This window comes from Salvelinus sp. IW2-2015, linkage group LG20 (genome assembly GCF_002910315.2).
Source record: "Salvelinus sp. IW2-2015 linkage group LG20, ASM291031v2, whole genome shotgun sequence".
In the NCBI taxonomy this organism is placed as follows: Eukaryota; Metazoa; Chordata; class Actinopteri; order Salmoniformes; family Salmonidae; genus Salvelinus; species Salvelinus sp. IW2-2015.
The window spans coordinates 63,271,701-63,282,934 of NC_036860.1; the positions used below are offsets into that span (position 1 = coordinate 63,271,701).

General features: G+C 47.0%; 1 protein-coding gene across 1 annotated transcript in view; it reads right to left on the reverse strand.

The window, feature by feature from the left end:
- Positions 1-1,343: 1,343 nt before the first annotated feature.
- LOC111981012 (ribosome-recycling factor, mitochondrial) overlaps positions 1,344-11,234 on the reverse strand; it is a 27,539-nt gene continuing 17,648 nt past the window's right edge. Inside the window, exons 4-7 of the mRNA XM_024012123.1 lie at positions 8,406-8,524; positions 3,346-3,437; positions 2,271-2,430; positions 1,344-2,093 (exon numbers count right to left, since the gene is read on the reverse strand). Coding sequence (XP_023867891.1) covers positions 2,016-2,093; positions 2,271-2,430; positions 3,346-3,437; positions 8,406-8,524 — 449 coding nt within the window. The 3' untranslated portion in view covers positions 1,344-2,015. The remainder of the gene's footprint in view (positions 2,094-2,270; positions 2,431-3,345; positions 3,438-8,405; positions 8,525-11,234) is intronic.

The window sequence follows — 11,234 nt, forward strand, 5'->3', positions numbered from 1 at the left end:
GTTTATATTTCAAACACCATCACCAAATATGAATTACAGATCAGAAACTGTACAGAGCCTATTCTTTTCAGTCTCTGCCTATCTCATGAAACAAGGGTCTCCCTCTGTTCCCTCTCCAATTTAGCCCCCCTCCCTCCTAACACCTCAAATCYTTCTGAACATCAAATCCATGGTAATGTACAGTCTGATTTACATATGCAGTGAATCTTCCCCTATGACACAAACTGCTGGGCTGAAAGTCTTCCCATCACACCAGAGGTGTATTCTACATCACTGATTGGATTCTTGATGAGATCGTCGGGTGGCTGGTACACTTCACATGGTGAGGACGCGATAGGCATATGGGACACATTTCTATGGCCGCTGAAGTGCTTCACTGCCCTCTCTCTCTCGCCCTCATTACCACCGTTCAGGAACATGGGCTGGGTGTTGGGTGTGTAATCAGAGCGGCACTGGCAGGGAGGTTTGATCGCCTGCACAACCCCTCTGCCAGGCTTTAGTGAAGTACTCTCACCAAACCTAACCGGTATATCAATGTTACACCATTCTCACAAGACTCCAAAAATGTATAATTCAAACATACAAAATCTGCATGTAAAGTACGAAGACAAGGCCCCTGCGAGATAGACTTACAGTTCCTTGCTTCAACTGAAATAATATGTAACATCAAATCACTACAGGGACTACAGCCAGGTAGTTACAGTACGTCTCCTTACTTTAACCTCCCAGCCAGATGTTGGTGTCCAAAGGGAGTGCACTAACACTGTCAATTCAAAAGTTTACTGAGCCAATTTAGACTTGTGCCGCTAGTAAAAATGTACAAGAAAATCTATTTCCTCTCTCCTCACCATCCCGCTATTCCATGGCAGCAGTATTAAAACAGAGGGAGGCTGCGAGCGGAGGACCAGTAATTCAGTTGATAAATGTCAAATGAAATGAAAGTATTCAGCTGAAAGCAATTTCCAGAGCTGCGTTCGGGCCAGGGACTTGAGTCTTTCACTCCTCCATCGATCATGTTCTGGGCCAAGGTACACAATGCCCCCAAATTACTGACATATGGACCCAGAAACACTGCCAGGTCCCTCATCTGTGCACTCCTCCTCTAAACTGTTGTTTATCCGATGACCATCTGTGTGTGTGTGTGTGTGTGTGTGTGTGTAGCGTCTCACGGTAGGGCCAAGTAAACCACCATATTAAGACCCTGCCTAATAGATGAATGGTGTGATGCATTATAATTTAGTACAGAGGAAGAAAGTAGACCATTATCACTCACTAATCTAACATCTAACTCACATCAAAGGTAAAGAAGAAGAAACAGAACAGAGATGACGTACAAAGCAGTGTTTCAGTTAATGGCCCCCATAAATAATGGTAGTAGCCACTTTATTGTGTTTGCATTGATAGCTGTAGGATTAATCCTGGACAAACTGACAGAACTAATCAGTGAGTTTGGAGTGGCATTAAAGGGTTGCAGTCACTCAATGTCGAGAGGCTGCTTCCAAGTGTAAGAAAACAAAAATGTAATGTGTAAAATCGTTTACTATCCCTTTAAGGGTGAATCTGAAACAAATGCTGGCACCACATACATATCTCTTCTTCCTGTCCTCTGGGAGATTGTCTCGGTGTCTCAGACCAGAAAAGCCACTCAGTTTATGTCGAGTGTGGTGCTTTCTACATAAACACAGCTCTCTGTAGCATCAGTTTGATTAGGAGGAGGCTCCCAGAAGCCATTAAAAGTCAATTTCTCCCCTCTGTGTTTGTTTGAAGACGAGAGTGAGTGAGGAACCCAGCAGCCGCTGTTGTGCGATGCCAACTTCTGGAACACACAAACAAGCCCCCAACGAGCGCCAAACAAATCTACAGCACAGTACTAGACCTCCATCAACTAGTGTCCAGTACCGTGTGCAGCACCGTGTGCAGTATCGTGTGCAGTATCGTGTCCAATCATATATGCAGGAGGAACCGTTGCAAACGTGACAATATCAAAAATAAAGGTGTGGTGCTGTTAGTCGTCATCACCCCAGCAGCTCTTTTGTCTTGGTAGTCAACTGCTTGTCTACATCTGCTGCAAAGCTGTCYGCCATCTGCCCAACCTGAGAGAGTGGAGAACAGAAATTCTTATTAGACAACTATTACGATTATAGAAACTGTAAAACAATACGGGGTTCAACAAAAAACAGTAAGGATTCATCTGAACGTTTGTAGCCTTCTGACTATTATAACCATTGTATTTCAGTCCTCCGATAGGACAGGTTGAGGTATCTCAGTACCTGTTTCTCCACCAATCGGATGGTGTCCTCGGAGACGGTGTCCTTGGCCTTCTTCACCTGAGTGATAGCGTTGGATCTCACCCTCCTCAGAGACTCCTTGGCCTTGTTACCGAACTGCTTAGCTAGCTTAGCCAGGTTCTCCCTGTGTTCCCGCGTCACCCTGCATGGACACAGTGTTACGAGCGATAACACAAAGTCGCACACACAAAGCATGAACACACACAAACACACTGTTTAATAGAGAGAATATGGGAGAAAGTAGGCACAATTCATATTAATGCCCAAAGCATTCATTCCTTAAAACAATACCTGGCTAAATGCCTGGCTCTCTGTGCCACAAAAAAAAAAAAACTTCTCATGGTCACAGAACAGTCAACAACTTTGTTTTGCTGGTGTAACAGCTAACACTTTATTTTCTGTAATTGGTATTTTTGCCTGGGACTATTTGCAAACAATCCAAGAGTGGTGTCTATTTACTGCAAACAATAATGTGTAATTACTGATTCTGGGCCAATCAAGATGCTCGCTCTCTTTGGAAATGCAAATATTGTTGCGTGCTGAGACTGATTGCAGAGGAAGAGGGCGTCCGTCTGTCCGTCCCCCTATCCTGCGCTGCCAGACAAGCACCTGCTGCTGGGCGTACTTATTAATCACACAGCCTGCATCCCAAATGTATTCASTACAGGGTCAAAAGCAGCGCACTACATAGGGAGTAGTGTGCCATTTGTGACGTAACCACATGTTTTTGTGGTTACGTGAGTGACGGCTGCACATCAAGCTATTTGATTTGGCAGGGAGCAGAATTGGTCAGAGAACTGAAGACTTCTGACCAAGGTTGGTGTTGTAGAACTGTTACAGTCAGATAAATGTCTCAGAAACTCCTGGAAACCAMAGACAGATCCATGCATTTCTTTACAATGTGACGGATGGTCAGGGAAGGGACTGACAAGAGAATTCATTACTGTAAAGAGAAAGACATGGAGAGAAAGGGTAAAACAGAGAGAGTGATGAAATTGAGAGGAAAAAGAGAGAGCGAGAGTAGAGACAGTGTTCGGGCCCAGCCTGGTTGACTCACTTGGGAATGGCCACCTTGATTATGGTTCCGTCCACCTCAGGGTTGAGTTTCATGCTGCTCTCTCTTAGGGCGTGGGTGGCAGCAGCCACGGCCTGAGGACACAAACACACATTAGACCTGTACCGAATGACTGCCAGCTGGGACTGGGGCAGTAGTACTCTCACTGCAGACACAGGCGGTCCTTGGGTCATGCTGGCTTTGATCCATGGTGAGCTGGGTGAACTGTGTAGAATCTCTGGTAGAGGGGGTTGGGGGGCTAGGGTGTGTGTGTGTGTGTGTGTGTTGGGGGGGAGCACATGCAGTGTGGAAGTGCTGCGGGGTGCTGTCAGAACGGGGTCTGGCCTGGTACTCACTATGCATTGGAAAAGGAGATTCTGAGTAAAGTTTCTTTCCACTATAGAATATATTTTATACAGCACAACGGTCTGGTAGACAACAGAGTCATTATCTAGGAGATGCATGTTAGAACTAACGGTCTGGTAGACAACAGAGTCATTATCTAGGAGATGCATTTAGAACTAACAGTCTGGTAGACAACAGAGTCATTATCTAGGAGATGCATGTTAGAACTAACGGTCTGGTAGACAACAGAGTCATTATCTAGGAGATGCAGGTTAGAACTAACGGTCTGGTAGACAACAGAGTCATTATCTAGGAGATGCATGTTAGAACTAACGGTCTGGTAGACAACAAGTCATTATCTAGGAGATGCATGTTAGAACTAACGGTCTGGTAGACAACAGAGTCACTATCTAGGAGATGCATGTTAGAACTAACGGTCTGGTAGACAACAGAGTCATTATCTAGGAGATGCATGTTAGAACTAACGGTCTGGTAGACAAACAGATCATTATCTAGGAGATGCATGTTAAGAACTAACGGTCTGGTAGACAACAGAGTCATTATCTAGGAGATGCATGTTAGAACTAACGGTCTGGTAGACAACAGAGTCATTATCTAGGAGATGCATGTTAGAACTAACGGTCTGGTAGACAACAGAGTCATTATCTAGGAGATGCATGTTAGAACTAACGGTCTGGTAGACAACAGAGTCATTATCTAGGAGATGCATGTTAGAACTAACGGTCTGGTAGACAACAGAGTCATTATCTAGGAGATGCATGTTAGAACTAACGGTCTGGTAGACAACAGAGTCATTATCTAGGAGATGATGTTAGAACAACGGTCTGGTAGACAACAAGTCATTATCTAGGAGATGCATGTTAGAACTAACGGTCTGGTAGACAACAGAGTCATTATCTAGGAGATGCATGTTAGAACTAACGTCTGGTAGACAACAGAGTCATATCTAGGAGATGCATGTTAGAACTAACGTCTGGTAGACAACAGAGTCATTATCTAGGAGATGCATGTTAGAACTAACAGTCTGTAGACAACAGAGTCATTATCTAGGAGATGCATGTAAACTAACGTCTGGTAGACAACATCATTATCTAGAGATGCATGTTAAACTAACGGTCTGGTAGACAACAGAGTCATTATCTAGGAGAGCATGTTAGAACTAACTGTGTTTGAAACTCCAATATCCAGATTACAGCCTTTTCATTTTAATTGTCTATGTGATTTGTCTGTGGTGGTGGAGATGGTGCCCCGAGGAGAGCGTCACAAACAGGGAAGACAGAAAGGAGAGGTGCCCGAGGAGAGACGTCAGAAACAGGGAAGACAGAAAGGAGGTGCCTGAGAGTCCGAGACTGGGCCTGTGAACCTCCAGTACATGGAGCCTGTTAGACTGGCAGTACAGGCCGTGTGGGAACACACTAACGCTGAGCACACCGAGTTCAGGTTCAACACTGAGAACCAGTTTGAAACTCAGCACTAAGAGCAACATCACCAGAATTATGACAAGGAGCGAGAACTCTCACACAGGAACGCCAAAATAGTACATAAATGAAATGGACCAAATCCCACTGGTACCAGAGTTACTGTATATATCACACATTCACAAATCTCTGCTGCTGCAACATGACAACTGCTTCAGTCCAAAAGTGTGAGTGTGTAATGTGGGAGGAGAGCAGGGCTTTAACCTTTCTTATGGTCTTAACCACTGAGGGGGGAAAGAAATTGGCAGCGAGATTCAAGGATTATTTGTTTGTATTAATTCATAAAAGTCTCTTGCCTTGCAAGTTAAATATATAAATAAAAACAGCCTCCGAGTGGCACAGCGGGCTAAGGCTCTGCATCTCAGTGTTGCGGAACACAAACAGCCTGGGTTCCATCCCAATGACCGGGTTCCATCCCAGACCGGGGTCTCCATCCATGACCGGTTCCATCCCATGACCGGGGTTCCATCCCATGACCGGGTCCATCCCATGCGGGGTTCCATCCCAATGACCGGTATTCCATCCATGACCGGTGCCATCCATGACCGTTCCATCCCATGACCGTATTCCATCCCATGACCGGGTTCCATCCCATGACCGGGGTTCCATACCCATGACGGGTTCCATCCATGACCGGTCCACCAGACGGTTCCATCCCATGACCCGGGTCCATCCCATGACGGGGTTCCATCCCTGACCGTCCGCGGTTCCATCCCATGACCGTCCCAGACGGTTCCATCCCATTCGATTCATGGGGTTCCATCCCATGACCGGTATCCATCCCATGACCGTATTCCATCCCATGACCGTATTCCATCCCATGACCGGTATATTCCATCCATGACCGGTATATTCCATCCCCATGACCCGATATGGTATTCATCCCATGACGTATGGTATTCCATCCCATGAACCGTGTATGCGTATTCCTCCCATGCCGGTATGGTATGCCATCCCATGACCGGTATTCCATCCATGACCGGTATTCCATCCATGACCGGTATTCCATCCATGACCGGTATTCCATCCATGACCGGTATTCCCATATGGCGGAGCACAATTGGCCCAGCATCGTCCGGGTTAGGGGAGGGTTTGGCTGGGGGTGTCTTTACTTGACTCCTTGTGGCGGGCCGGGTGCTTGCAGGCTGACTTTGGTCGCCAGTTGAACGGTGTTTCCTCCGACACATTGGTGCAGCTGGCTTCCAGGTAAAGTGGTCGGGTGTTGGGAAGCGCGGCTAGGCGGGTCATGTTTCAGAGGCCTCTCCCGAGCCCGTTGGGGAGTTGCAGCGATGGGACAAGATCGTAATCACGAAATTGGGGAGAAAAAGGGGGTTAAAAATGAATTATTAAATAAACAGCTTCTCCCATTCTCTGGTTCTCTCCTATTCTCTAGTAACTCCAGAGAGCCATCCCATACCTATGTTTGATTGTTCTCAGTACTGAATTCATCATTACTTCCTACAGCTCTAGCCATTAGGGAAAAGTGGGGGAATGCTGTGCTCTGTTCTGGCCAGCTCTGTAAACACCAGGCATGTTCTGGTTAATATGTTAAATTGTGGAATTACACAGAGGTTTGTGAATAAACACAGCCAGTTCAAAGCCACAGCCCAACCGAGAGGAACGAACAGAGCTAAAGAAAACAGCTGGTTAATGATGTTGAGGATCCCACACAGACCTTTTACATCCCTTTCTTCCTTCAGATCCAAGTGGTTTAATTCATGCTGCCATCGCCACTTCACAACAGCCACTGGGGGTTTGCAGTAACACAGTACTGAATGGCTGGAAAACAATGGCCTCTCGTTAGGATCATGGGTAATTGATGTGAATAATTATAATCCTATTTGCTCTGGGTGCTGTGCAGTCCCCCCTGTGTTGCCTTAGCTGGGCTGTTAAGACTATTAGGTAATGGGAGTTCTTTTGTCACTTCTAGGTTAGACTACTGCAATGCTCTACTTTCCGGCTACCCGGATAAAGCACAAAATAAACTTCAGTTAGTGCTAAACATGGCTGCTAGAATCTTGCCTAGAACCAAAAAATGTGATCATATTACTCCGGTGCTAGCCACTCTACACTGGGTTCCTGTTAAGGCAAGGGCTGATTTCAAGGTTTTACTGCTAACCTACAAAGCATTACATGGGCTTGCTCCTACCTATCTTTCCAATTTGGTCCTGCCGTACACACCCTGGGTTCATGCCAAGGGGGAGGTCTTCTGCCTCGTCTCAGGATGGTAAGTTGGTGGTTGAAGATATCCCTCTAGTGGTGTTGGGGCTGTGCTTTGGCAAAGTGGGTGGGGTTATATCCTGCCTGTTAGGCCCTGTCCGGAGGTATCGTCGGACGGGGCCAGTGTCTCCCGACCCCTCCCGTCAGCCTCCAGTATTTATGCTGCAATAGTTTGTGTGTCCGGGGGGGGGGGGTCTCTGATAATGACAATATGCTAATCCGTATGAGTTTCACAAAAACAAATCTGCAAATCTAAAAGCTGTGATCTCTCATGAATAATGTATTAGTACACCTACGGTGACAAGAGTACTACGTTCCAGGTTCAGCTGCTCATGTTGAAGAAACAGTACTCTGCAGTACTAAATGGATCTGAGCCAAGGCCAAAGAGCATCAATCTCCCTTTAAAACTGATCCCAGAATTAGACAGGGGCAACCCTCAACAACATAGGACGCTTTAGGGAGAAAAGACCAGGGGGAAGGAGAAACACAGGGAGAAAAGAATGAAGAGGGAAAGAGTTGTTCACTTTCAGTGTGTCTGAGAGAAAGAGAATCTATTGGAGCATTTGGCTCTCCGCCTTCCCAGAGGGCAAAGCGCGGTCACTTCCTGCTGATGACAGCTGACCACAGAGTCTTGGCATTTGTTTCAATCTTATCCCAGAACAAAGAGCTTCCCTGAACCATCGATCACTAACCGACTCAAGTTTCAGAGGAGAAAGGAGTAAGAGAGAACGAGAGAGAGAACGAGAGAGCTCGATGGAAGTTGTGTGTCGACACTTGACACTGCTCAACCTTCCATGCACTGGATGAGACAAGAGTAGGAGATTTCAATCCAAGTTTCTAAAATGACGTGCCAATTTCACAATGTGTTGCCATCAGCCCAGAGTGTGGTTCATACAGTGTGTGTGTGTGTGTGTGTGTGTGTGTGTGTGTGTGTGTGTGTGTGTGTGTGTGTGTGTGTGTGTGTGTGTCTGTGTCTGTACTGTGCATATGTGAGCTCACCTCTGGGAAACCGGTCATGTTGACCACGATGAGCTGAGGGGACTTCATGGAGATCTGACCCAGCTGGTTCAGTGGGAACTTGCCGTCTGCCATGGACACCACAATGTGATCCAGAGCTCCTGAAAACCCAAAAGGACCAGGGCCCGTATTTATACAGCATGTCAGAGTAGGAGTGCTGATCTAGGATCAGGTCCCCACTGTCCATGTCATGTTACTCCTAGTCTGAGACGCTTTATGAACAGAATATAAAAACAATAAACGTAATTCTTGAGTCCCAGCATAAAACAAGACATGACCAAGACAACTAAACCGTTATGTGATCACTATGAAGCCTCAGACTGTTGGCAGAGAGTGAGCTGAAGGTTATGGTTGGGATGCAGGTTTGGTTTTGGCTGGGGTGCAGGAGGTCCCCCCCAACCCTCATCTCCTCTCTCGGTCACCCCCTAACAGTGCAGACTGCTGAACCAGAGCTTCAACATGGGTCTCCTCTTCTCATCTGGCTTACCTCAGACGCTGCCGTTTCCTCCCTCGCCGTCCTCTGGCTTACATCACCAACTCTATCCCTCGCTAGTGGAGAAGTGTGGAGGGTGGGGTGGACCATAGAGTAATCTAGCTTTTTTAGCCTGCGTTACTCGAGCCCTAACCTCGTCCCCAGGCTAACTGCTAGAGCCGGCTGGTAGACCAGAGAGACTACCTGGCTGCCTGCACATCTGCTAGCGCTTCCAGAGGGCACACAGGCATTTCCTAAACGGCATGAGGAGGGATGAGGATCGACTGGAAAGCCATTAGCCAAATGGACTCTTCCTGGTCAGGGCACAGGCAGCTGACCCAACATGGCAGAAGGTAGACTATTAGTCAACAATACAGGCCTTCTCCAAAAAAAACACACATTTACCATGGGTTTTGTTCAGTAGGGCACACTGTAGAAAAACGTTTTGCAATACAAAAATGTATTCTTACAGGACATATTCAGGTAAGAGCTACCTCCCTTTTCCTCTCTCTAGTTCTCGACCCGACCCTGGGTTCCTCATGATAAAGTCCCATCAGACCTCCAGGTGGATCCTGTGTGACGTTTAGTGGGTGGGTGCCCTGGGATCATGAGCTCTAGCCTGGGGCACCTTACGATCGTGAGGATGACATTAACTAGTTGTTTTGAACTATGGAAGCTAATGCTCTGACCCATCTCTGGGAGACAGACTGGGGTTGTAAATATGTCTGTGTTGGTTGAGGGTGACTGGCATCCTGACCTGAAAATGCTCTCGTTTCAGTGTATTCATCTGAGGCAATATACACCGAGCTGTTCAGGGAGGACTGGATAGCCTGACGTTAGTCCAGTGTTCCCATGGACACGAGAGGTTAGTCTTCTAGCAGAGGAACAGGCTGTAATACCTCCACACTGTCTGCGAGTTCCCAGATGCCCGGTTCACCGTATTAACCCGTCCAATACAACAGCCCTTCCTTCAGCTAACTTTCCTTACAACAAAACACACCACATAATGAGACCCAGATGAGACTATCAAACACACACACAAGAACAAAATGATGTCATGATTCCCCCCATTCCAAAATCTCTCCAGTCAGATTCCCTGTCAGCTCTAAATCCTGCTGCTTCCACAGATTACTGTGCATCTGGACAGAAGAGCAAAGAGGGAGAGGGGAGGGGAGCTATTTAATCTGTGTATAAATCCTGGTATTACAGCTTCCTCCCCCTGGGGCCCTCCCTTCAGCCCCCCTCTCAGGGTTTGTCTGCACCGAGGGGAGAGGGGGAGGCTTTGAACTGGATGTAGTTCAGGAAACAGGGTTAACAGGGGTCAAGGTAAAGAGCAGGGATCACTCTTCCCCCCCTCAGGCCATTTGTCAGGGAGAAAGTAAACAGATGGATGCACTTTTTCCTCATCTTTTGACCAACAATCGATAGTGAAACCAACAGTTGACTTTGGTCTTTTAAAGCTTACAAAGAAGGACAACACTTAAATGTCAGGCCTTCAGAGCTTTGCATCCCGCATTGAAAGATCAGACAGTGGTACTGACAGAACTGAAAGGTTCCCTCTACTGACAGAACTGAAAGGTTCCCTCTACTGACAGAACTGAACGGTTCCCTCTACTGACGAACTGAACGGTTCCCTCTACTGACAGAACTGAACGGTTCCCTTCTACTGACAGAACTGAACGGTTCCCTCTACTGACAGAACTGAACGGTTCCCTCTACTAGACAGAACTGAAACGGTTCCCTCTACTGACAGAACTGAACGGTTCCCTCTTCATAATCTCAGCACCTAGAACCGAGTGCACTGGCCAGATAATCAACAGTCGGTCATGAGAGACTATCCTCCTGGAAATACCCTATTACAGTCCACGGCCCCTACGCACCTGGAGAGCTTCTGATGCTCAGCTGCGCTGAAGTCGTCCTTCAGGGTGGTGAGGACGGCGGACATATCCTCCTTCACTCCCTCCAGACTGATGATGTCCTCCACAGCGAGGAGTTGATGTTCACTTTGGAAGCCTGGCCCTTTGCTGCCTTAGCTGAGGGAAAAAAATAAAAGCAGGCGGTCTTCAGAAAGACTTCAAAAGGGGAAGAACAGAAAGAGAGGATGGAGTGGGAGAGGAGGAGGCCTGTGCTGGTAGTCTTGTCTATCACTGTCATTACAAATAAAAGCAAGACAAGAATCACAGTGAAGTGGGGTTTCAACCTCCTGAATGTTCTGACCACTTCAGAGGTCTTGATTCCTACCACTATATTTGAGGGGACACTACTAGCTAAATCCTTCAGCTAAAATAAAAAGCTGCCGAGGCAAGCGGCCCTCCCATCACCTTTACTCTTCTTGGTGG